This window comes from Sminthopsis crassicaudata, chromosome 4 (genome assembly GCF_048593235.1).
Source record: "Sminthopsis crassicaudata isolate SCR6 chromosome 4, ASM4859323v1, whole genome shotgun sequence".
NCBI lineage: Eukaryota > Metazoa > Chordata > Mammalia > Dasyuromorphia > Dasyuridae > Sminthopsis > Sminthopsis crassicaudata.
The window spans coordinates 142,220,424-142,246,256 of record NC_133620.1 but is presented as its reverse complement, the minus strand read 5'-3'; the positions used below and the strand labels follow the sequence as shown (position 1 = coordinate 142,246,256).

The following is a 25,833-nucleotide window of genomic DNA, read 5'->3' as shown; positions in this document are numbered from 1 at the left end:
ACCATTATTCCAGTGTCTGAGCTAAGAAAGTCCCTAAATGAGGTCACAGAGAGTTGGGTACAACTGAAAAACAACTGAACAACCTCATATATTTCTTTCCCAAATTGGATTGCCAGATTTTTCATCTACTTCATACAGATAAGGGAGCAAATTTCTATATCTATATGAAGATAAAATACAAAAGCTACATTTTAACAGTGAAACCCTAAAGTCAGATGAGTTGTTTTCATAAGCCTCCTGGCAGTTTTGTAATACAAATACATTCTCTTTTAAAAGAAACTATATGGTATTTAACATACTTTAACATATTTAACATGTATTGGTCTACCTGCCATCTGGGGAAAGGGGTGGGAAAGGAGGGGGAAAATTGGAACAAAAGGTTTTGCAAGGGTCAATGCTGAAAAATTACCCATGCATATATCTTATAAATAAAAAGACATAATAAAAAAAAATTTTAAAAATAAAAAATAAATAAAAGATACTGTATGATATAGTCTAAGGCAGACATTTCCTGAAACTGTATTCTATAAAATCCTCATGTTTTACCTGACCAAAAAGGGGTTTCATGTGAACATTTTGAGGTTATTAAATATTTTGCTATCCAAAATATCAAATATGAAGACATATTCAGAAAGATTACATGTAACAACATATTAGCAAGTAAATGGTCTTCATTTCCCATTTTCAGAATTTCTTTGAATTCTGCCTTTAAATCCTGAGGGCATAGAATATCCATACATCAGGATCACAGAATTAAAGAACTATAGATTAAGAACAGGAAGAAGTCTTCTTGAGGACATCAATTAAGGTTCTTTTCAAGATGAAGCCCTGAGGTGTTTTATGGCTACTATATAAGAAATTACTTATCTATGGTAATTATTGTATTCTTATCTGTATTATTAACAATTAAAACATTAGGAATTGATTTCCTTTAGTCATGTCAAAGGTCTTAATAATGAAAACCAGTTAAGTCACTTTAACTTGCAGATTCTCAAATACCAGCATAGAGATACAGCATTGTATTCATAGCTAACTAGCATACATGCTTATCATTAAATAGAATTCAGTAACAATACAAACTTTACCTCACTTACAGAAGAGAGTGGAAGGTTAGCTCTGGAAGGTTGCTTGGTCCTTGATGCTTTTAGTGGTCTCTTGATTTGCTGAACTTCTAGTTTTCCAGTTGGTGTAGATGAATAATGTCTCTTCAATATTTTCATAGGCCAATTAGTATACAATAGTCTTAGTTTTTGATTCATTTTCTTAGAAGTCCCAAAAGATTTCTGGGATAGAACATTCATTTCTTCAACTCTGAAGAACACAGGCTTCAGCTGAGATACTATGTTTGCAGTTGACACTTTCCAATTGATGTGTCCAGGAAGTGAAAATTTCAAATTATCAATTGCTGTTTCAGAAAAGCATAAACCCAAGTTTTGATTTATTGTCAGGGTCCTGCATGTTGTCTTTTCAAATAATTTTAGTGGTTTTAGTGCTGGACGAAGAACTCTAGGGAGACTTTGGCACTGGCATAGTTTTGCTAAAATGTAGGGAGATTTGGCCAGATCTTGGAGCAGTTGAACTTGCATCACAGCACTCAAAACTAAATAAAACAAAATTTCAGAGTTTAACATTTAACAGTCAGTCAACATGTACTTATTAATAAATAAAGGCAAATTCCAGCTATATATGAGGTGATTGTTCATCCCTCTGCACTCTGCCCTTCTGGCTTGGCTTCTGAATCGCCCAGACTTTGCCCCCATTGTTTAGCTGCTTTCTGAAGCATCAGGGCATCCTGAGGAAGAGACATGAAGAAATACATACCAGGTAGGTCAAACCATTGTCATCTTGGCTACCACTAATGTCCCTCTACCTTCAAACTTCCTGCCCTGCTTCCAGCCTAGTATCCTTAGCTCCAATTCTGAGAAGCAGCTCCAGTGGAATTGCAGCCTGAGAAAACTAACTGATCCTGCAGGAACTACATAGCTATAGCTACTGGAGACCCAGGAAAGAACTTGTTACTCAAGTCCTTTGCATTGTCATAGGGGTCAATGGTAGAAACATATCTTCTCAGTGAAAATGATATAAAAAAAGAGGCTTGACCAGGTGCTTTGCTTCTGGGCCCTAAGACCAAGAGTTTTACTTTGGGAGTTGTGGAAACTTTCTGTATGCTTTGTCTCCTCCAACTAGAATGAGAACTCCTGGAGATTGAAACTGTCTGACTTCTTTATTTGAATCCCCAGTTTAACACAGAGCTTTGCACACAGTAATTGCTTAAAAAATGATTAAATCCTTTAAAAAACAAAAAGGCAAAATACTTTCCCAGTATTAGAGAAATACATATTCCAGTTGGGGAGACAGTTAATCTAGTGACATACAAGTTATATACAGAGTAACAAGCTCCAATGGAAATGTTCTATTTTTGAGATGTGGAAAATCTAAAAGATACTTCTATGAGCTCAAATTTGTTACTTTAAATGTTCAAATAAGCAAGCAACAAACATTTATTAAATCAAAACCTGTTTTACAACAGAAACTGTGATAGGAACTGCAGATACAAAGACAAAAATGAAACAGTTCCTGCCCTCAATGAACTTACAGTCTATCTTCACTTACGATTGTAGGCCAAGCCTCAAGTTCCAGGTTCAAAAAAAAACAAATATTTTTTGAATGTAAGACATGATTAAAACAATATTCAAATTAAAAAACATCAATTAAAAAGGACACAAGGAAAAGAGGACATTACTTGACTTCTCTTGAAGAATCAATACTGCAAACAAGTCTTGGAAAGCTTTTGTCTAAACAACAAACAGGTAGAGTTAAGAAGGAAAATGGCTTCAATGGACCAAAGATACAGCCCAACAGGAGATAATTCCCATTCTACAATACCAAACAGATACTACTTATCTTAGGTAAACTTCTACCAGTAAAATATTCATAAAATCACCCCAACATAAGCAGTACTGGAGCAGCACAAACCAAAAATAAGTCTTGTCACAACAGTGGGGAAGTGATATCTTCTACAGATAAAACATGTGTGATGACCAGAAACATTTAGGTCCATAGAACAGATAATCCTTTTGATATGGTCTCTGATCTCTACAATAAGTTTGGATCATCTTAACTAAAATAGCTGAGCTCATAGCCTCTTACATGTAACTTCTCCTGGGATCTAAAGTGACACCAGGAGTCACTTTGTACTGCTATACTTGAATTTCAGGGTTCCCTGATCCATTAGTCATAAATAGATGATATAATAGGGAAAAGCCAGAAAGAGTCAGGTAGGACCATATCAGTGGTCTTGTTCAGCTAAGTTCTCCTGAAAATAGATCCAAGAAACTGCTAGAATAGAGAGCCTTCCCTGATTTCTTATGAATACCATTGATTTATTAAAGACAAAGTCTCTGCAAAGTAGCACAGCTAACTTCAATCATCTGAGGGGCTGTGATAAAACATTGTTTTAGAAGTAAGTTGAGTATTTCATGTATCATCCCAGGTAAGTGAAAATGGTATGGAAGATGAGAAACACAGCAAATGTGAAGGCAATGTGCTTGATCCTGTGTTCATAGTAAAATGAGTATATCCTGAACAGAGGCAATGGCAGAAGTCCACAGGGAGAGAAGGAATAAGTATCTATATGGCCTATTACATGCCAGAGAGTGCTACATGCCATGCAAAATACTTTACAAACATTATTTCTTTTGCTGCTTTGCAAGATAGATGCTGTTATTTATCCTCATTTTACAGCTGAGGAAATTGAGGCTAAAAAACAGAGGTTAAGTACTTTGCCTAAGAATAGCCTAAATCAGGATAGATCTGAACTCAGGTCTTCCTATATCTAAGTCCACAGGTTTATCAATTTAACACCTAGATGTCATACTGAAGAAGAATGTATTCTTAAAGAGCCTTGATTGGTTCAGGAAGACTTAACCTGGCATTACAAGTTTATATCCTGAATAAGTATTAGCTGTAATCCTGTCCTGCTGTGGGGGAGGAAAACCAGTAAAATCAATGTGTCAATTACAGATAGATAGAAAACCAAAGGGATCAGGCCAGAGGGATCTTTAGAGTTATATACTCTAAAGAGTATATAAGAACAAGGGACATGTTTCCATCAACTCTTGTTTCTGATGAGTAGTCAGAAGTTACTTGGGTTTCAAAACATTACCATGAGCTTTGTTCACAATGTACTAAGATATTACTGTGAAAGATGACTGATGTTTTGCAAGATGTGCACATTTGGCCTTATCTACAAGCATGAAAATCTCAGGCTTCTTCATTAACCTTTCTATAATATAAAAACTTAAATGTAACTTTTAGCCTCTAAGCCTCTAAGACTTAATATTTTCACATACAGTCCTCAAGATCACAACCATTCTCTACTAGAGAAGTTTACCACATTATCTGAGCAGCTACTAACTTGTTCAGATACTCTGTTCAAGCAACTAGCCAGTTTTCTATTATTTCTTTTTTGGCCTGCCTTTTTAGAATATCATAACTCATTCTTCTATCCATCTTCAGAACTTGCAGTGATTTTGTCCCTCATGCAGTCACAAACAAAAGTTTGAGAACCACAAGGCCTTTAAATAAACTAAAGAATATGTCTTATCAAGAATTACAAAACATTCTTGGTTTTATTACAGGTCAGAATGTCATCAGCAAACAGGAAAATTTAAAAGCACAAACAGAAAATGATTAAATAAGAACTCCAGCCCTAAGGCTCTGACTTTTATCTCTGCTCCTTTCATTATACTTTTTTCCTTTAGTAATCTCATTAACATAAGAGTTCAAATGTCTCTATGTAGATAATTCCCAAGACTAGAGGTATAAATATATATATGTGTGTGTGTGTGTGTGTGTGTGTATGTGTATATGTGTGTATACATAAGCATAAACACACACACATATATACAAGATTTCCCAAAAGTCTTTGCAGTTTTTAAGGAACTAAAGCTTAAACTGAACTAAAACTTTTTTGGGGGACATCTTATAAGTACACTTAATAAACATTTATTCAGTTTTAATCTGTTTTACTTATTCATATGATCTTTTCTCTTGAGGATAAAGAAGGTTTCTCAAATTCTGAGATCTTATTTTCTTAATTTTGAAACCCAATCTTGAATTTCCAACTGCCTGTTGGACATTTTAAAGAATATCCTAGCCCACTGACATATCCGGCTACATAGTGTAGTGGAAAATGTGCTCAAGTTTTTAGGGACCTGAGTGTGAATCTTGGCTCTCTCATTTAATACCTAAGAGACCTCATAGTTGTGACCTTGAGGACTGTATGTGGAAATGTTAAGTCTTAGAGGCTAATTTAGTCTTGCTACCTCTCTGTAACTTTTAAAAGTTACATTTAAGTGTTTATATTATAGAAAGGTTAATGAAGAAGCCTGAGGTTTTCATGCTTGTATATAAGGCCAAATGTGCACATCGTGCATAACATCAGACATCTTTCACAGTAATATCTTAGTACATTGTGAACAAGACTCATGGTAATGTTTTGAAACCAAAGAGGTTATATATAAGTCACATAAACTCTCTTGGAATGAATTCCACAACTATACAAAGACAGAAATGGAGTAAATGGCCTCTAAGGTCCCTGTTAATTCTAATTCTGTATGTCTAAAGCTAAAATCAGTATTTTTTTCTTTAAACTCATCTCTCTTCCAAATTTGGTTGTTTCTGTGATGGCAACATTATACTTCCAATCACTCAAGTTTGAAATCTGAATTTATATTTTATTCTTCCTTTTCTCTTAGTCCTTTTCCCACATCTAATTAGTTGGTAAATCTTGATTTCAACTCTATATAATCTTTAATAAGTTCCCTGTGTTCACATACCACTCCCTTGAGGTCCTCCCTCATCCTTGATCAAATGGATTACTGCAACTTCTCTTGTCCCTCTCTTTACTCTCCAATCTATTCTCTACAGCTGTCAAATTAATATCCTTAAAATATAGGCCTTATCCTTTTAGTAACTAGAAAACCTCAGTGAAGTTTTCTCTCTCTAGGATTAAGAAAAATCCAAACTTTTCATATTAAAAACATTTAAAAGCCTTCCACAGGCTAATTTCCAACTATATTTTACATTAATCAATTTCATTCAGTCTTTCAGCCTAATAGTAGAGTTGTTCCCTAGATTTAACATTCTGTGCATTTGCGGTCCCCCTTTGCTGGGAGTGACTCCTTTTCTCGCCTCTTACCTCTTACAACTTTGGCTTCTTTCAATTTTAGCTCTTGTGTACCTTCAACAGTACTTCTTTTCTGATACCAGCCTCTCCTCATTCCTTCTTTCACCCTAGAGGGCTCCCCTCTTTCAATCTGGGATTTACTTATCTGTGCCTAAATTATAACATATTATCAGTAGAAACACAAATTTCTTGAGGGCAGGGACTGTTATGCCTATTTTTTTTTCTTCCTTCAGGTCCTTTTACATGAATTGAATATTTGGAGAGCTTAAAATTTAGTGTACTTGATAAGGATGAGATTCTAGAATAATGTTTGTTAAAATATATTTAATTAAAGTTCCTTTTTTGGATGTCTAGTTTGTTTTCATGATTTTTAATTTTAATTTTTTTTTTTTTTTTTTTAATTAGAAACATGGGCTTAGGGATAGCTCAATGGTGAAGTGGATAGAGTATCAGTCCTGATGTCAGGAGGTCTTGAGTTCAAATTTGACCTCAGCCCCCCCCCTCCCCAAGTCACTAAACCCCAATCCTCAGGGAAAAAAAAAAGAAGAAGAAATTATGGGCTTCAAAAGCTGAGATTGACTAAAGCTCCAGGCTGCTGCTTTTATTTAGGATATTATAAGCTTTACTCTTTAAGGCGACACCATTTAAGCTCATTGCATTACGTATCTATTTTTATCATAACTACTGTATTATACCTATTCACAGTGAAAAATGATGGATTTGACAGTATAAAAATATCATGAAACTTGTTAGACCTTTAGAGTTCAAATCTTTCTGCTACTTGTTTAACCTGTATAATTTTGGGTTAGCACTTAGCACTACTCTTTAGGTCAGTGGTCCTCAAACTTTTTAAATAGGGGCCAGTTCACTGTCCCTCAGACTGTGGGAGGGCCGGACTGTAGTAAAAACAAAAACTCACACTCTGTCTCAGCCCCTCAGCCCATCTGCCATAACCTGGCAGGCCGAATAAACGTCCTCAGCTGCTGCATGTGGCCGGCAGGCCGGCAGTTTGAGAACCCCTGCTTTAGGTCTAAAGTTTCCTTGTCTGTAAATATGGAGTTCAAGCTAGATGACCTCTAAGGCAGGGGTCCTTAACAGGTGGTGGGGCCATGGACAGATTTCGAGAGGTTCATGAATCTTGGTTTAAAAAAAGAAGACATCTATTTTTACTAACATTTAAATGGGGCTGAGTAATTCCTCCAATTACAAACTGAAAAACAATTATTCTGAGGAGTCTGAAGGGTTCACGGTCCATGCCATAATAGCTATAGCCTTGTAATGTGTTATGCCACAGTTCTCTTTTAATTATCCTGCCTCAGTTTCCCTAAATTGTTCTGCCTCAGTTTATAATTGTTCTGCTTAATCCTGCAAAACCACCCCTCCCTCTTAATCAGCTCAGAAAGCCTCTCCCCATCCCAAGATATTAGAATATCAGATAGTCTTATCAAGATGTGGCTCGCCCCCCCCCTCCAGTTCCTGCTCTCAGCACCCGGACTCCGCCCCTGTCTCCGTCTACCCCGGAGTCTGACCCACGTGTATATGTCCTAGAGAACTCATATTGTTGGCTGGATTCTTGGAGGCGATAGTGTCTTTCAGCCCAGGGGACCAAACCATGGATTCATTTGGTCCCAGTAAATCTCTCCCTTTCAAATAAATTATTAAATACTCTCTAATCTCTATCTTGCCTCAGTTTCTCCGGCATTACAGCAAGCTTGCAAAGTACTTTACAAATGTTTCACTTTGTCCCTACAACAACTTCCAGAGAGAGTATTAATCTCTTCTTACACGGGAGGAAGCTGAAGCAGAGAAAAGTTAAAAGACTGCTCAGGGTCAGAGTACTAACTTTGAACTCTGGGTCCAAGGCAGAATGGGTAACAAACAAGAGCCTCCTGTTCTCCCGAGAGGGGCCGATAGGTGGCAATGTTCTGCCCGATGGTAAGGAGACTCATCTTTCGGATTTAAAATCTGGCTTCAGACACTCCTAGCTGTGAGCCCGCCTGCCTCAGTTTCCTCCTCTGTAAAATTAGTTGGAGAAGGAAGCGGCGAACCACTTCAAAATACCTCTGTCAAAAAGACCCAAACCATCTAAAGGATCAGAAGGGGATCAGGGTCAAGCGCGAGTTTGAACCCAGCTCTTCTCTGGATGACCCTGGGCCAGTCACTTACGTTTTAGAACCTCAGTTCGGGGAAGGGTGAAGGTGGGTTTGGACGAGACGACCTTCGGGTTCTCCCCAAACCCTTACCTGTTTCCTCCCCAGCAGACCATTCAATTCCGCGGGCAGGGGAGGGGATTTATTTATCTTTTTAACCCCGGGGCTTCCGGGACTACAGAAGCACTCACTCTTCTGCAGAATCTCGGAGGTCAGCAGAGGAGGAAGTCTAAGTGACCCAGGAGGCGGGGAGCGGAGACCAACCTCCCCCACCTGCGGTCCGGGAGAAGGCTCCTCCCCCCGAGGAGAAGGGCGGGCCCGCCCCGGGCTCAGAAGTTACAGACCTCCACTGATGGAGAGAAGACCGCTAGGCCGGCAGCTAGAAGCTTTCCCTAGTTGCTACGCCAAAGTTAACCCGGAACCTCCTACTCCAAAAACAGTGCCCCGACCCATCCTGGCTCCTCAGCCAGCCGGGTCCGCTGACCTCCATACCCGCGCAACACGTACAGCGCGTATGGCTCCACGTGACAGCTTTTTTCCCTCATCCCTGGTTCCCCCCACTCCCTCCCCGGTCGCAGTTGGGGCTCGGGAGCCTGCGCCTTGCAGGTGTTTGGCTTTCCCATAAAGCGAGATCGAATAAAGTTTGCTTATTCAAAACACGGCATGCTGAATCTTTGTTTGGGCCGGGAGAAGGCGGGGTTTGAGGGCACGCCTGTGGTGACGTATTTCCTTGTCACAGACTTTTTCTACTCCCCTGTTTTCCCCGTGCTCACTTTGCTTCCCGTGGTTTCCGGCTAAGTTGGAGCGGCTGAGGCTGTTGGCTTCGGAGCATTCGTGATGGATGAACTTCCACCTCAGATGTCGGCTCAAGACCAAGGGTACATTTCATATTTCTTCTCTCATAGTGAGTCCCCCTGCACTCCTCCCCGGGCCTTGAACCCGAGCAGCGTGCCGGTAACGGAGCTGAGGAGAAGGAAGAATGCCTCAGGTGGCTCCGAGCAAAAATTCAGCTGGTCTAACCGGCTCCATCACTCCGCTGGGCTCCTGGTGCTGCTGCTATCTCTCTGGACCTTAGTCTAAAGCGCCTCTTTCGGAAACTTCTCTCTTTCTCTCCCTTTCTCCCTGAGGCTTCTTAGGTGATAATGTGGTAGAACTCTAGTTATTTTAGGGGGTCACTTTTCTGAAGTAATTCATAACCCTTAGTAGACCTTTCTAAAAGTTTTTTTTTAATTATTATTATTTTAATAGTTTACCAGATATATGCAAGGGTAATTTTACAACATTGACAATTAACAAACCTTTTTGTTTCAATTTCTCCCCTTCCTCCTTTTCCCCCCAACGTGGCAGGTTGACCGATACATGCTACATATGTTAAAGTATAAATTAAATACAATATATGTGTACATGTCCAAACAGTTGTTTTGCTGTACAAAAAGAATCAGACTTTGAAATAGTGTACAATTAGCCTGTGAAGGAAATCCAAAATGCAGGCAGACAAAATTAGAGGGATTGGGAATTCTATGTAGTGGTTCATAGTCATCTCCCAGAGTTCTTTCACTGGGTGTAGCTGGTTCAGTTCATTACTGCTCTATTGGAACTGATTTGGTTCATCTAATTGTTGGAGAGGGCCAAGTCCTTCAGAATTGATCTTGATGCTATTTTCTCTGAAAAGTTGGATCAGTCATGTGTCTATGATATTCATAACTTTTAGAAATGTTTTTAAAATTTATTTTCAGAACTGTGAAAGAGTGAAGATAATCTGATAAGTAATTTAAACTCAGTTGCTAAAATTAATCTAAATTTATTTTCAAAAATATAGTCATTTACATAGTATTAGAGCCTCCCAGTTTAATCCACAATTTCCTTAGGAAAGATTTAGTTCTTATAAGATGCTATTGAAAATCTCATCAGAGATCATGATCTCTCATGAAAAAGTTAATGATCTAATCTATTCATAGAACTGTTAGGTTAAGATTTATGATTTGCTTCTACAGAATGGCTCACTCCCACAAGACCCAAGATACCAGGTTGTGTGAAAATGTTTAATAACAATGAATTATAAAAAAGGAAAACGAGAATTGACAGTTCAGTTCTTACAACAAAAGCACTTATTCCTATGATTAATATTGCTAATACAATACAAAGAGATAGACTAGAGGGGCAGAGAAAAAAAAATACATCATCGATTCAGGGAAACACCAACTCTGCAGACCTGGTTGGAGAAGTTCTGATCACAGCTCTGCAAGTCTGGACGGGAAGGGTCCCAAGGCAGAATAATCCTCTCCATGGGTGAGATTCCAATTTGGTATTGGTCTATCATGACTTAAGTAGCCCAGGGGACAAAGGTGGCCAAACGCCAGAAATATTAACTTTACTTTCTTGAGTGAATCCAGAAGGGGGGCCAATCCTGCCAGTGTGTGTCAAGAGTGAAGCTTTACTCCTAGAGTGGCTAGTTCCAGTATATTTGGATTTGGCCATAATCTACTAAGGATGGTGTTCTTTTAACTATATTTGTTCTCAGGGTTAGCAGCTGCAAAACAGGGGTCAATTACTGTACTGTAATTACCCCTGGACATGGAGGGAAACTTGAGGGCTGTGATCTGTACATTTTATTATCATTAAATAACATACTAGTATCTGTTACCTCTCTCTTTTAGATCTTTTGCATATTTTACAATGAAAAACCGAGCACCACAGATCCTAACAAAGGTTATTGATACATTACACCGACATAAAGATGAATTCTTTGAGAAGTATGGAGAGGTAAGGGTTATATATTTAATAATTGAACCTGGTAAATGAAGTTCTCATTCATTGGCAGTTTTTTAGGGGGTGATTAGTTTATTTTTTTTCTATTTCTACTTTGCTCTCTTATTCTAATAATTGTGGGCAGTTTGATTTTATGATTTCTCGAAATACAATGTTCTGGCCTTTTTTTTGTTCATTCTTCTTGAATTATCTCTCCTTGATAACTTTACACTTTGGTGTTTTTTCAAAGATACCTTACATTTTCTTTTATTTTTTTTTCAATCTTAACTTTTTAGAATATATTTTGTCTCATGGAGATAACTGACTTTTCTAATTCTAATTTTCAAGGTATCTTTTAATTAGATCAGGATTTGTAACTTTAATGCTAAACTATTCTCCCTCTCCTCCCACCCCCCAGGCAGTTGGGATTAAGTGACTTGCCCAAAGTCAGAAGCTAGGAACTGTTAAGTGTCTGAGATCAAATTTGAACTCGGGTCCTCCTGACTTTAGGTCTGGTTAAACTGTTCTCTTTATGAAGCTTTTCCTTTAAAATTATCATTTTTCTAGTTCTTTCCCCTACTACTCATTTCATTTATTACGTCATTTTTAAACCTTTGCTTCATTTCTAAGAATATTAATTGATCTTGTAGTGCTTATAGGGATTTTGTAGATATTTTGTAGTTATTCTCTTCTAGGTTTGGGTCTGGAGTATCCATAATACCATAACACTTTATTATGGTAATTTTAACAAATTTATTCATTTTTCACCCTTACTTCCCACATGGGAACTTTGAGTTAGGACCAGGTTCTGCGTACTTCTGACAAGACTATCATGGACTTGTTTGTCTCTGCCTTGGATTATCTGAGGACCTACCACTTTTCTAGGACTTGAATGTTGTGTTTTTTAGGTTTTATAAGAGGTGACTTGGTATGGGAACTACCAACTTTCATTGTGTTTTTTGCAATCTGATTTAATCTGATTTGGTTTGGTTCTGGGCAGTATAGCTGCAGAGCTGCCTCTTGGAATTCTGAGAGATGGTTCCTCCTTTCTGGCACTGTTCCCCTCTTCTTCCTCCATTAGTTAACTAGCTAGAAAGGTCTCTGGGTTCAGAGCAACCCTACTGTCTGCTCATTATCCTGTGAACTTGTGATTTTTTTTTACAGGTTGTAATCCTGAGCCTGAATCATCATTCCTATGCAGGACTTAGAGACTCAAGAATGCCAGTGTAGACCTTTCCCAGTTTTGATCCAGTACTATGGCACTTTTTCCACACTGGTCATCTAGTGGGCCTAATTTGTGATTCAGGGGTAGAAATACAACCTCTCTGGTTTCACCTCAGATTTCCAAACCACTACTTGCTCTGGTGATCTTAGATCTTTGCTGGTGTAGTTGTTAAGAGGAACTTGGAACTGGTCTGTGCTTCATTCTGCTCTATCATCTTTCCTGGTACCTAATTTCAAGAGAAATTTCATTTCTCCCCCTCTCATTGAGTTTTTCAGATCTATTTCTTTCATGTTTTTCACAGAGTCTTCCTTTTACTTAACTTAAAGTTTTGCTTTAAAGTCTATATGTTGAATTGTTCACATTCTTAAAATATGCAAGCATTTAGTTATCTTTTATTCCTCATTTGGATACTGTTGTATCCAAATTTTCAATATAAATATAAGTTAATGAGCTTCCAAATCTCTGGAAGTTTCTAACATATTTCATCCCTTCTTCTAGGGGCCTTTGCTTTAAAAAAAATTGTATAGTTATCTATTTAGTAGATTTGGTTTTCTGCTTATTTATATTGTCTTTCTTTAATCTTCTAATGATTTATTCCCTTTTTTGTTGTTTTCATCTTGTCACATATGTTATTGTTTGGAACTAAGTTGTCCCAAACACACAATTCACCAATTTGGTTACTTACCATTTGGTATATTTATATACATTTATGTGAAACCCTACATGGATAGGAAGTGATTTGGAACTTCAGAGTTGTTCATTCTAAATAGCTTTTGGCAGCTGTAATATCCAGAATTCTCAAAAAAAATTTTTTTTGATTTTTTTTTTTTTTTTTTTTTTTTTTTCCCCCCAGCTCCTGATATTTAAAAATAGAACTTATGATGACTATAGTTTGTGAAAGATTTTTAATTCTCTTCCAGGTAGGAGCTGAAGCAGAAAAGAAAGCTTTCTCTCTTCTTTCAAAGTTACGTAATGATCTAGAAAATGATGAGCCATTACTGCCTTTGATTGATACCTGGGTTGATGCCGAAGTATGGAATGAACACCTGGAATATCACCATAATCTTTTAAATGAAAATGATAAAAAAATAAGCTGGTTTCAATCTCCTTGGTTATATGTAGAGTGTTATATGTACCGTAGAATTCACGAAGCATTACTGCTAAGGTAAATTAATGTCTTAAAGAATTCTGTGTTACTTAATGTGTGCTAGGACACTTTTTTTGTCAAAATGTTAGAGCACATGACATCAGATATTTGCTACTTGGTAGCTCTGTGACCCTGGACAAGTCACTTAACTCTAATTGCCTCTCACCAAGCAAAAGCTATCCTAGAAGCTAAGGATTCCAGGATTCAAATCCTGTCTCTTAGCAGTTAACTGTGAGAAGTTAAATTTAACTTCTTTGTGTTCTCAGTAAATTTCTCGAGACTTAAGTTGGAAAGAAAGTGTTGACTTGCACTAGTAAAAGAATTTCCTTCTCATAGCAATGAAATCATAGGTTCTTTTGTAAGCCTTATCTTTTAGAAACAAGTGAATTTCAGGAAGTTTTCAGATGCATATTTCTTAAAAGTCATGTTATAAATATGTTGCGATTACCCAAGGTTTCACTAAAATACAAACACTTTGAGATTGTATCTGACATTCCATTTTAAAATTCTTTTAAAAATTGATTACTTTGCCTATTTTATATTAAACGTTTATTTTCTTATGAAGGCCAAATGTAAGACTTAGAGTGTCTACACTGTATCTGACTTTTGAACAGTCTGTTAAAATAATTTACAACTATAAAAGCAAAACCGAGTAAATTTTCTAATAGTAAAAATTGGGTAACATTTCAACATTCACTTTATAAAGGAAAAGATCAGACCAGTATAACACAGTGTGCCACGTTCATTGTATTGTTTAAAATCCAGCCAGTCAAAAAAAAAATGCTGGAAGTCATATCTTTCACATGTGTTCATTTTTCCTATTCCCAGCACCCTTTTCAAACATATTTCCTGTCTCCATTCTCTTTATTCTTTTCCAGAAAAAAATATTCTCATGGAGATTCTCCCTAATCACTTTTGCCTTCTGGATACAATTTTTATGCTTCATATCCTTTCCCCAAATTTCACAACATTTGTTCCTTTTGAGTCTTAGTTGAAAAGACTTTCTTTTATCCTGTACTGAAGCCAAAATGGACACCTTGATGAGCTCCTGTGACTTTGCCTCAGGCTGTTGCTGTGGCTTGGAATGTCCATCTTCCTCAATGCTGCCTGCTCTCTTTTGTAAAGAGCAACTTGTTTTGTTTTTTAAAAGCTTTTTATTTTTCAAATCATGCGTCCACAATTCTTCAACATCAGCCCTTACAAAACATTGAGTTCCAATTTTCCTCCCCAGTTGGCAAGTAGTCCAATATGTTAAATCCAATATATGCATACATATTTATACAGTTATTGTGCTGTATGATGTTCTGCTCACTTCACTTATCATCAGTTCATGTAGGTCTCTCCAGACCTTTCTGAAATCATCCTGCTCGTCATTTCATATAGAACAATAATCCATAACATTCATATGCCACAATTTATTCAGTCATTCTCCATTGATGGGCATCCACTCTTGTTTCCAGTTTCTGAGCAACTTGGTTTTAATTTCCTTTATTCTCTATATTTAGACATTGAAAGTTATTTAGTAACTACTTATTTGTTTTTGCTATGTTGATGTATTGTTTCTATTAGAATACAAGTTAAGTGAAAGCTGGAAATGTAAATTATTTATATGTTGTATCTCCACTGGGAAGCATAGTACTCTATACATAGAAGGCCTGTTATAAGTAAATGAATATATTATTTATATGACACTTTGTAACTTAAAGTGATTTACATGTTATTTCATTTGCTCATAACAGTTCTTTGTGAGATGTATCAATTTTACAGATGAGGAAACTGAGGCAGAGCGCATTTAAGTGACTTGCCCAGGATAGCACAGCTAAGTGTCTGAAGCAGAATTTGAATTCATGTCTTCCTGGTTCCAAGCCCAACACTATTATATCACCATTAAAATTATCCAAAAGACTGCCATTGGCTCTGAAGACAGTTCCAAAATATTTTGGAATAAAATATCTAAAAATATTTTCAATGATGATAATACCATTGGAATAAGTATATTTTGATTAATACTTTAACTGCTATGAAGGGAAAATTACTCATTTAGATATATAAATTCTGAAAGGTTATTTTAAAAAATCAGTCTCGTACTTCCTTGTCACAACTCGTATACCAAAAACTTTCAATTTTTTACCAGAATATAAAGGGGGATCCATGGTATGGATAATTTAGAATAGAATATAACCCCCCAATTTCTTTACTTTGCAATGTCATTCTTTTTTTTTTTTTTTCCTTTCAGATTTAAATCCCTTTTTGTTTCCTTTGGTTAACAATCATATTTCTCTATGTTCTGTTATAAGATGGTCCAGGAAAATAATTGAATAATTGATTGTCAAGCATGGGGATGAGGAGATGGGAGTAATTAATTTGGAATTTAAAATTTTTCAGAATTAATCCACACATGAGTAATCAAAATTTGATCATATAATGAAGTTTAGGCAGATGAGTGGCCAAATAGGTAGAGTGTGGGATTTGGACTCCAGGGGATCGGAGTTTGAATTTTTGCTGGAAAATTTAGTTTCCTATCTGAGCAAATCAATCCTTTTCTGCCTCAGTTTTCTCATTTGGAAAATTGGAATAACAGTTATTCATAGTATTGTTGTGAGGATAAATTCAGGAATTTTAAAGTGATTTATAAAAATGTTTTTGTCATTTTAAGACTGTAGCTTTTCCTGCTCTCTTATGCTTCCTAATTGTTGAAGTTTTCATCAGAAGAACTTGACAATCAAAAAGTATGCCAAATTTTTAAATATTTGTATTGTGAAAGGGCTATGATTTGTTGAAATAAGTTTTTATGATTATCTTACAAGATTTCAGTTTTCAAGAAACTTTCTTAGCCTTTAATACAACATAAGAATTGACTATTGAATTACTAAGATATTAACTATTTAAAGTATACCATCATGTTTATGTTTACACTTTGGTTTTTTTTGCCTCCATTTCAGTTCACCAATCAGTGACTTTGATGTATTTAAAGAATCAAAAGAACAGAATTTCTTGGAATCACAGGATGCTATCATAACTTTATGTATTTACCTACAAGAGTTAAGTAGTAGGATTGAACAGCTAAATGAAAGTCAACTGAAAAATGAGTTTTTTAAACTCTTTCAGGTAAAGTGTTATTTAATCTTTTTCTCTTTCTCTTCCTTTCTCTTCCCATGTGTTTGTATGGATGTGTACATATGTATATTTACACATATATATGTGTGTGTATTTTATTTAGTTTTATATATATATATTTAAATTTGCCAAGTTATTTAAGGTCAGTCATACATACTTATGATAGATGTTTTTAAAGATAATGTTATTCAGTAAATAAAATTCATTTTAATACTTGGAAATCGATTTTAAGGTCAACTTAGAACTTTTTTTTTTCTTTAGTTGGGATCCTTTAGTTGCAGAGTAACTATTTGCCTTAATTTTAAAAATTATTCATATGTACACACGCACACACACATATATGTAATATAAAGCTTGAGCAGTTAACTCAGTAGATATTTCTACTGTGGAACACTGAACTTTTTATAGTTTGTCATCCTTTTTTTCCTTTTCTTAAAACACTCTTATGGAAGGAATTTATTTAGCATTTTATTTTTCCCCAGTTACACAAAGACAATTTTTAACCGACATTTTAAAAAAAATTTGTTCTAAATTCTCTCCTTTTTTCCCTATACCCTATTGAGAAGACAAGCAATTCTATATGTGTAGATTGTGTTTCACATGTGAAACATTTCTATATTATGTTATGAAAGGAAACAAAGGGGAAAAATCAAGAAAAGATTTTAAAAAGTATGCTTCAATCTGTCATCAAATACCATTGGTCTCTGGGATGGGTAACATTCTTCATCATATTACCTTCAGAGTTGTCTTAGATCATTGTATTTCCAAAACTAGTAAACTCATTCTTAGCTTATTATTTTACAATATTGCTACCTTGTGTATGGTATATTTTACTTTGCATCAACGTTTAAGTCTTTCTAAGATCATCCTGGTCATCATTTCTTACAGAACAAAAAGTATTCCATCGTGAACACAAGCCACAATTTGTTTAGCCATTCCCCAATTTATGGGCATCCCCTCAGTTTCTAGCTCTTTGCTAACAGAAAGAGCTGATTTGTATATTTCATTTTTTAAAAAAATTTTTTATTTTTATTTTTTTCTTTTGAGATAATAGATTTAATAGTGGCTTTGTTAGGTCAAGGAGTATGCATAGTTTAAAGCCCTTAGGGTATAATTCCAAATTGCTCTACAGAATAGTTGGAATTACTTAACTACACTACCAACAATAAGGTAAAGTCTCATTTTCCCCACATCCCCTCCTATTAGCTAGCCATTCTAATAGGTATCTCGGAATTGTTTTAATTTGCATTTCTGTTATCAGTAGTGAATTAGAGCATTTTTCTATAACTTTGATTACTTCATGAAAATCACATATCTTTTGATCTGAGAAATGAGGCCTTTAACAGGAAAACTTGCTTCACATTTTTTATAATTACAATATTGCTGACTGTTTCTCTCCATTCTATTTCTGTTTATTATATTTCTCTCTTTGCCCTTTCCGTCCTCAAAAAATTTTGCTTCTATTACCTCCCCACATTTACCCTCCTTTGTATCTCATTTCCTTCCCTATCCACTTTCCTATAGAGTAAGATAGATTTCTCTGCTCAACTGAGTGTTCATGTTATTCCTTTTTTGAGCCATTTCTGATGAGCATAAAGGTTTCTCACTACCCCTTAATTCCCTCCTCCACTGTATGTAAAAGCTTGTTCTTATCTCTTTTATGTGACATAATTTATTACATTCTATCTTTCATTTCCTTTATGTTTAGCTTTTTATGCTTCTCTTGAGTCTTGTATTTCAAAGTCAGACTTTTCAATAAAGCTCTGGTCCTTTTGATGAGGAGTAAACTGAGGTCTAAACCGAGATGGGTCTGTTCCTTTTCTTTCCTTCCTTCCCCAAAGTTAACCAAGGGTGGGGTCGGCAGCAAATGAATTTGCTCCTTAATGCTGTATGGAAACATAGTCTTTACCAGAGAACTGGTGGGCAAAATGGCTGCAAGGTACCAGGCCAATTTTGCAAAGAATAGATTTTTGAGGACACTCTTTTATACAAGAGCACAATCATTCTGATGCAGTGATGTAAATAAGATAGGGATTCTCTTGTTATCTTTTGGGGACAGACAGAAGTCTCTTCCCAAAAAGGAATTTCCTGCTGGCATTTGGTCTATCTGAGCAGATTAGAATGGGGGCTGATTTGACCAGATCTTGTATCCAAGGTTCAATTCCCAAAGAAAGTTGGGAAATCAAACAAGGAATATCAAGGGGCTACCACCCCCAACACTTTCATCAAGAATGTTTGAAAGTCCTTCATTTCTTTGAATCTTATTTTTTCCCCTGAAGGGTTATATGCAGTTTTACTATGGAGGTGATTCTTGATTTCTCCTGTGATGTCTAGAATAATCCTTCCTCAATTCCCCTTCCCCTTTTCCTTCCCCTTCCCCTTTTCCTTCCCCTTCTCCTTTCCTCCCTCCCAGAATAAACAGGAAAAACTATGGGAGAGGGGGAAACAAAGTAAACGTAGCATGTATTGATTTACATTCAACCTCCATACTTCTTTTTCTGGATGTAGATGACATTTTTTGTCCAATGTCTGTTGGGATTGGTTTGGACTCCAGAATAATCTTATTCCAAGCACTCTGGTCCTTTAATGTAGAAGCTGCTAAATCTTGTGTTACTTGTGGTTCCATTATGTGTAGGCTTTTTTTCTTTTTTTTTTTTTTTTAATGATGGCTTTTAGGGATTCGTTCTCCTCTCCCCCAGGTAATTGTGGTTAAGTAACTTGCCCAGGGTCACACAGCTAGGAAGTATTAAATGTCTGAGGTTGGAGTTGAACTCGGGTCACTCTGTTCATCACTCCATCTAGCTGCCCCAGTTGTATAATTTTTAAATTATCTATCCTAGCTCTGTTTTCCAGGTCATTTGTTAGTTTTCCCAATGAGGTATTTCATTAAAACACTCTTAAATGCTAATATTATTATTGTTCAGAGTAATTTTTGGAAGCAGACTCATTGATTTGGCTAGAGTGTATTCAGTAGCCAAGAAGCAAAAAAAACTAAGAGCATAGAATATTTGTTTTGTTTGTTTGCTGAGGCAAAATTGGTTAAGTGACTTGCCCAGGGTCACACAGCTAGGAAGTTTTAAGTGTCTGAGATGAGATTTGAACTCAGGTCTTCCTGACTTCTGGGCTAATGCTTAACCCACTGCTCCACTTAGCTGCCCAAGCACAGAATACTTGAAAGAGGAAGCAGAGAACTTTTCCAAATCAAAATTTATTTACCATCTTCCTTGCCCAAAGCCATTATGTTGGGGATGTGCAGGCTTTTGATGAGACAAGGCGCAGGTGAAGTAAAAGAATTAACTAAATTATAAGTAAAAGTAGAAGTAAAAGTTTATTATAAATCAAGAGATCTCAAATGGAGCAGAACTCTTTGATGGAGTTCTGTCCGTTCTGCCCACCCGCCTATTCTTCCCACCCTCATATATATGATTTGAGACAATACAGAGCTATTGGGTCTGAATAGGCTTCAGTAAGGCTATAGAAAGTTTGATTAATGATAGTTCAAATTGTATAGAGCTTAAGTGGAGGTACTTAACGTGAATTCACTTCTATTGAAAGTTAAGTAGGGGTACTTAGCTTTAATTCAGCTCTATAGAAAACTTGGGTAGTGTCAGCTGAACTCTATGGAAAGGCAAATTAGTGGTACTTAACTGAGGTTGTGTTGGTCTGGCTTCTAGGTCACGATTACCTGGAAAGTTATTTTTTTGGGGTGTCTCCAGCCTCAGTTTCCCTAGTCAGATTCCCATCAATTATAGTTAACATTCTGAGGAAATATAGAGAACTGTTGAACTTCTCAATTTTATTCCCTCATATTAAACAGTTTATAGTCTAGTTGGGGATGGGAAGGGAGTGGGAGGCCTGGAGGAAGACATTTCTTAAAAGAAATAAAATAACATAATGGATTAAGTAATATTTCAAGATGCTTATAGGAAAGATTTTGAGGTACTAATATTGGTAAATGAATTTTGTAGGTAGTAATTGACTTAAGAATATCAATCTTGGCAGAATGCATTTTACATTTATCCTGGAGTTCATTTTCCATTTTTAATTTCTCAGACTAATGTGTTTGTATGTACATGTGAATACATATATAGATACACAAATTCTTTAGTAGATCTTTGGTCTCATCATTGTGAGTACCCTTCGCATCAGTGCAGAGTATAATCTGGCTATATATTGTTTAATTATTACTCATATTTTCCAAAAAGTCTTCTACCTCTTCTCTGATCCTTACTATATTTTATATATATTAGTATAATATTTGGGTTTGTTCTTTAATCAACCATTTTACATCACTATATATATGTTCTAGAAGTTCAGTGTTTTAAATTGCTTGTACAGTCCTGTTTCCAATAAAAAATGTATGCCTATGCAACCTAACCTAGGCAAGTTTTGCTTTGGAGTAAGAAAGTTAAAATTCTACACAATGCAAACCTTCATTTTGAACCATGAGCTATAATTATATCGCTCCTCAGCTATTTTGTTTTGCATACTACTAAATTCTAATGAGTATTTATGAAAGCACGATAATCCAGCAGTAATATGGATCATTCTGGGGCTCACAGTGTGAAGCTTCCAATAAGGAATGCTGAAATAAAATCTTAATGTTTAGTTTAGCTGAATAAAATTAATTAAAAGACAAGTGAGGGGATCATTAAAGTTGGCTGTAACACTCCACAGTTTGGATAAAATAATATAACTTCCCCCCTCCTTGCTAAGCTGCAGTTTCAAATTAAAGATGGAATTTTAAAACAGGAAAGGTCACCCTTTATGCTTAATCTTTATCTTTCTTGAGTTTGTTGTTTTTCTAATTTCAAAACATTTAGTTTTAAAGTGAAAAATGTCATCGATCTGCTTTTTCATGAAAAGTTTAGTAATATAACCTTTGAAATTTTGGGGGGGAGGCAACAGCTATCATGCCACTAAAGATAAGGGCAGTGAAATATTTCAGTTGTTTATAGGTAATGAATAGTGCTTCTTTTTTCCTTTTTTTTCCAGATTTCGTTATGGGGAAATAAGTGTGATCTGTCACTCTCAGGTGGTCAGAGCAGCTCTCAGATAGCTAGTCCATTGGCTGTTTTAGATGAACTGAAGCCTTTCATTATAGTGAATGATTTGGAAACGCTTTGGTCACTTCTTATGAACAGAAAGAAAACTAATCAGGAGAAATTTTCTACTACTAGAGTGGACTTTATTCTGGATAATGCAGGATTTGAACTTGTTACAGATTTGATAATGGCAGACTTTCTGTTGGCATCTAAGCTGGCTACTGAGATCCATCTTCATGGAAAAAGTATTCCCTGGTATGTTTCAGATACTAATAAAAAAGATTTAAATTGGATGATTGAAGAATTAAAAGCCTCTAATACTAAGTGTTTGTTCGAGTGTGGAGCTAATTGGGAGCATTATCTTAAAAAGCATAAATGGATTTACCATGATCATTTGTTTTGGACTCTGCCTCATGAATATTGTACTATGTCTCATTTTGCTCCTGATTTATATGCTGAACTACAGAAGTCAAATTTAATTCTTTTCAAAGGTGATTTAAACTATAGGAAATTAGTAGGAGACAGAAAGTGGAAGTTTACTGTTCCATTTCATCAGGCTTTGAATGGCTTTCACCCTGCACCTCTCTGTAGCATAAGAACAATAAAAGCTGAAGTTCAGGTTGGTTTGGCACCTGGACAAGGGGAAGAGATTACAGATACTGATCCTCAATGGATGACCACTGGAAAATATGGTGTATTTCAGTTTAATGGGGCCCATTGATTGGGTTTAGGGGATTTTTAAGCCTTTAATGAGAAGTTCTAATTTAGCAAGTTTCCTTCCCAGAAAAGTAATTTTAATTACTTTGAAGGAATAGGGTTACCTTTTGAAAGCTTATCCTAATTTCAACATCAATTGCTCTTTGGTACTGATATTGGTGATTAAGGTTCTTTAGGTTCATCTGCTTTGAGAGTCTTAAAGACATTTCATTTCTTATTTTTCATTGAAGTTTTATAAAAGTCTTATCATCCAAAATTTCAGGAAGTTACTGAGATAAATGTAAAAAGTGTATTTTGCTTTCATAGTTAAATACACTTAGACTTATTTTACTTTTAAATGGCAAAAATTCAATATCTACATGGTGTTTAAAATTTGGGCAAATATTAAAATATTTTAACCTAATTTTGTACTGCATGGATGTTAATTTATCTACCTTTAGGAGGAATGTCTTAGCTAATATTTGAAATACAAGGAAATAGAAATAGAAAATCAATTTACTAGTATTGATAATTCAAAGGAATTAACTAACTTTGGTACTTAAATTTCTTGATGATAGTAGCCTTCATTCATATGTATTCTATGTTCTTGTCCATTTTTTAAATAAAATTATCTGAATTACAAAAAAAACATGCAAAAATTAAACAGACTGGAAAGAAATATGAAGAATATGACATCTTTTTCATGTTTATTAATTATATCTATAAAACTAAAAGATATTTTGAACAAATTGTCTTTAGAAATGGAAAGATTCCTTTTTTGCTAATTGGTTGTAATAGACTTTATCCCTGATTGAAATATAACATGTATTCTCATGCTTTGAATTTGGAAGGATGTCTTTCCACAATGAATCAGCTTTGAACCTGAGTTGTTTTAGAATGTATAACCATTTTACCACCTTGGTTTGAAAAAATATAACTGAACATGATTTCTGGGGCTTTGCCAATAAAATGCATTAAAATTCCATTTGGCTTTGTTTTCCTTTCCAGAGACTTAAAAATAGATAATTTAAAGACCAGATCAATACAGCTAATTAATGTACCAGTAACACAGAATCTGACTTTATGCAAATTAATTTGCATATGAGCTTGGTTTAACTTATTTTCTTCCTACTTGTTAAAAAATTCTTATTGACATATATATATATATGTGAAATTACAGCTAATTTATGTATTTCTCTGTACATTTTCATTTTTGGATGATTCTTTTAAAAAAGTTGTGCAGCATTATTACATTTTGTTAGTGAACAGATCGAACAGCAGCTGTTAAATTCAGTTAAATGAAGTACAATACTCAGAATGAACTCTGAAGTTATTATTTTACTTTACAAACTTTTCAAGTTCTTTTGAGTCTGCCAATTTTTAAACAATATAAATTACTACAATAAAATTAGCATTTGAAAATTGTTTTCCAGGTTCTGTTACTAAATTATGAGGAATGTGAATATGATGTTTTTTCTTTTTTTTTTTTTATAATTTATGTTCCCCCCCCCTTTTTTTTTTTAAACAACCCCGTGTTTTGCCATTCTTCTACTCTACTTCAATTGGTATCCACTTTAGTCAGTGTAGCCTGAAAATGCATTTATTTGAATATGTATGCCTCATTCTCCACCTCTATTTTATCAGGCAGGAGGCTTGCTTCATCACTATGCTGAAGTCATTATTTTTATGAATATTTTAAAAACTTAACACCAACAAACATAAATTTTTTACATATAAAAAAGTTTATATATGAATTTATGGCTCTATTAGTTTTAGGTTATAGCAACACTGTCTTGCTTATTTGTTTCCTGTTCTGAATTTGTTTTACTGACAACCTTTTAAATCATCATGGCTATCACTATCTCCCTATTTTCTCTGTAACATTCTCTCCCATACTCCTAAAAATCCATCTCATAACAAATAAATTTAATGAAATTGTGTACATTTAAAAATGGAAATAAAGAATTATATAGAAATTAAGAGAATGAGATAATGATTATCTGACATAGGTAGTGGTAAATTTATTGAATAGGGAATATACTTGAGGAAATTCACTGGCAGTGTGTAGGGAGAAAAAAGAAAAAAGTAGGACTTGAATAGTCCAGGAGTGAAGTTATGAGCTAACTGTAGTGGAAGCCATGTGAGTGGGGAGTGGCAGATGTGACATGTGGCACCTGATTGTATATGTGATTGTGGAGGGAAAGTATGAAGTCAAAGATGACAGGTTATGAGAACCTGAGTGCAGGATGGTGGTGATTTCATCAGCAATGGAGAGATTTGGAAGACAGGAAGAAATTATGAGTGGTGGGGAAATTAATAATGTTTGTGACCCAATTCATAATCCGTAATGGATAATCATCTTTTATGAGTCACTTTACCATGAAAATAAAAAGAGATCAGGTCTCTTACTAATATCTGTCTTGTCTGCAAAATCAGAACACATCCCAAGAAGGTGTCTGATGGAGCCTGGAGGTGATCTATGGTGGTGTGATTAGTTAGACTATAACCACCCTGCAGGATCTGACACCCATCTAGAATAAGGAACGTTGGGAGTTTGCACAACAGAAAAACAACGGTAGGGGAATGGGGTGAGACAAGAGACGAGCCACAATTGGGAGGGTGTTGATGGGCTCTTTTTCTCAAAATTCTAACCTCTTGGGACTGGGGGGGGGGACCCTAGCTTTGAATAACACTGCTTTAGTTCACTTCTCTGCCAAGAAGTGATAAGCATACTTAATTAGTACTCTGAAGTTACAACTAATTATTTTACTAAGCAGAGTTCTTGTCTTAGTTATTTTCCTTTATAATATCGTGGTCATTGTCTAAGTTCTAATTCTGCTCACTTCATTTTTCACTAATTCATACAAATCTCATGTTTTTCTGAAATCCCTATGTAATAATGATTAATTGGAACCCTTTTTTATTCATATCAGCATTTGTTTGATATGATTTCATAGAGCTTATAAGTTCTGTATTATTAGGCCCTGGAACTGTGAACTGCAGATTGTAAATTGGCTTGCTTAGTCACAGGAAACTAGAGGATCTCCCCCCTTTGTTTTCCTTTTTGTGGTGACCAAGCCCAGTGTAGCAGAGATGATTCAATGACAAGAAGTATCCTAGCCAATTTTGTTAACCCCTCTGTCCCCTGTCAACCCCCCTGTTGCCCAATGTGAGGAGATGGCAAAAGCAACAGATCAACAAGTGACTTGCCTGCCTGTGTACTGCACAGTTGATCCAGGTAGATGTTTTGACATCTGTCTTATCAGCCCAGCCTATGGGTCTTTTCATCAGCTCAGACCTCTTAAAAGGTCAAGCTAGGTCTGTCAAAGACTGCTCATTGGTTGATTTGTCAAGGGATAGTATTCTGTGTTCTGTGTAGTCTTCTGGAGAAACAAGGTCAAGATCTATCAACCAATGAGGATCTGTATTTTATGGTGCCACTTTTATATCTGGGTTTTAAGCACTCTAATAAAACTAAGGCCCTGGAAGAAGGGGTAGTCTCAGATTGTGAGGGA

The 25,833-nt window shown here is 35.7% G+C and overlaps 2 protein-coding genes across 6 annotated transcripts in view; one reads left to right on the top strand and one right to left on the bottom strand.

The window, feature by feature from the left end:
• RMND1 (required for meiotic nuclear division 1 homolog) overlaps positions 1 to 8,872 on the bottom strand; it is a 57,335-nt gene extending 48,463 nt beyond the window's left edge. Inside the window, exons 1-2 of one of the 5 annotated variants that reach the window (XM_074309546.1) lie at positions 8,434 to 8,872; positions 1,095 to 1,600 (exon numbers count right to left, since the gene is read on the bottom strand). In XM_074309546.1, coding sequence (XP_074165647.1) covers positions 1,095 to 1,586 — 492 coding nt within the window. In that variant the 5' untranslated portion in view covers positions 1,587 to 1,600; positions 8,434 to 8,872. Of the gene's footprint in view, positions 1 to 1,085; positions 1,793 to 8,356 lie in introns of all 5 variants that reach the window. The other 4 variants (XM_074309544.1, XM_074309543.1, XM_074309549.1 and 1 more) reach the window with 4 other exon arrangements.
• A 209-nt stretch (positions 8,873 to 9,081) lies between these two features.
• Positions 9,082 to 23,303, top strand: LOC141565851 (damage-control phosphatase ARMT1-like). The gene is made up of 5 exons (XM_074309550.1): positions 9,082 to 9,218; positions 10,998 to 11,103; positions 13,234 to 13,478; positions 16,403 to 16,568; positions 21,573 to 23,303. The coding sequence occupies exons 1-5, from the start codon at positions 9,178 to 9,180 to the stop codon at positions 22,341 to 22,343; spliced, it is 1,329 nt and encodes a 442-aa protein (XP_074165651.1). The 5' UTR covers positions 9,082 to 9,177; the 3' UTR covers positions 22,344 to 23,303.
• The last annotated feature ends 2,530 nt before the right edge of the window (positions 23,304 to 25,833 follow it).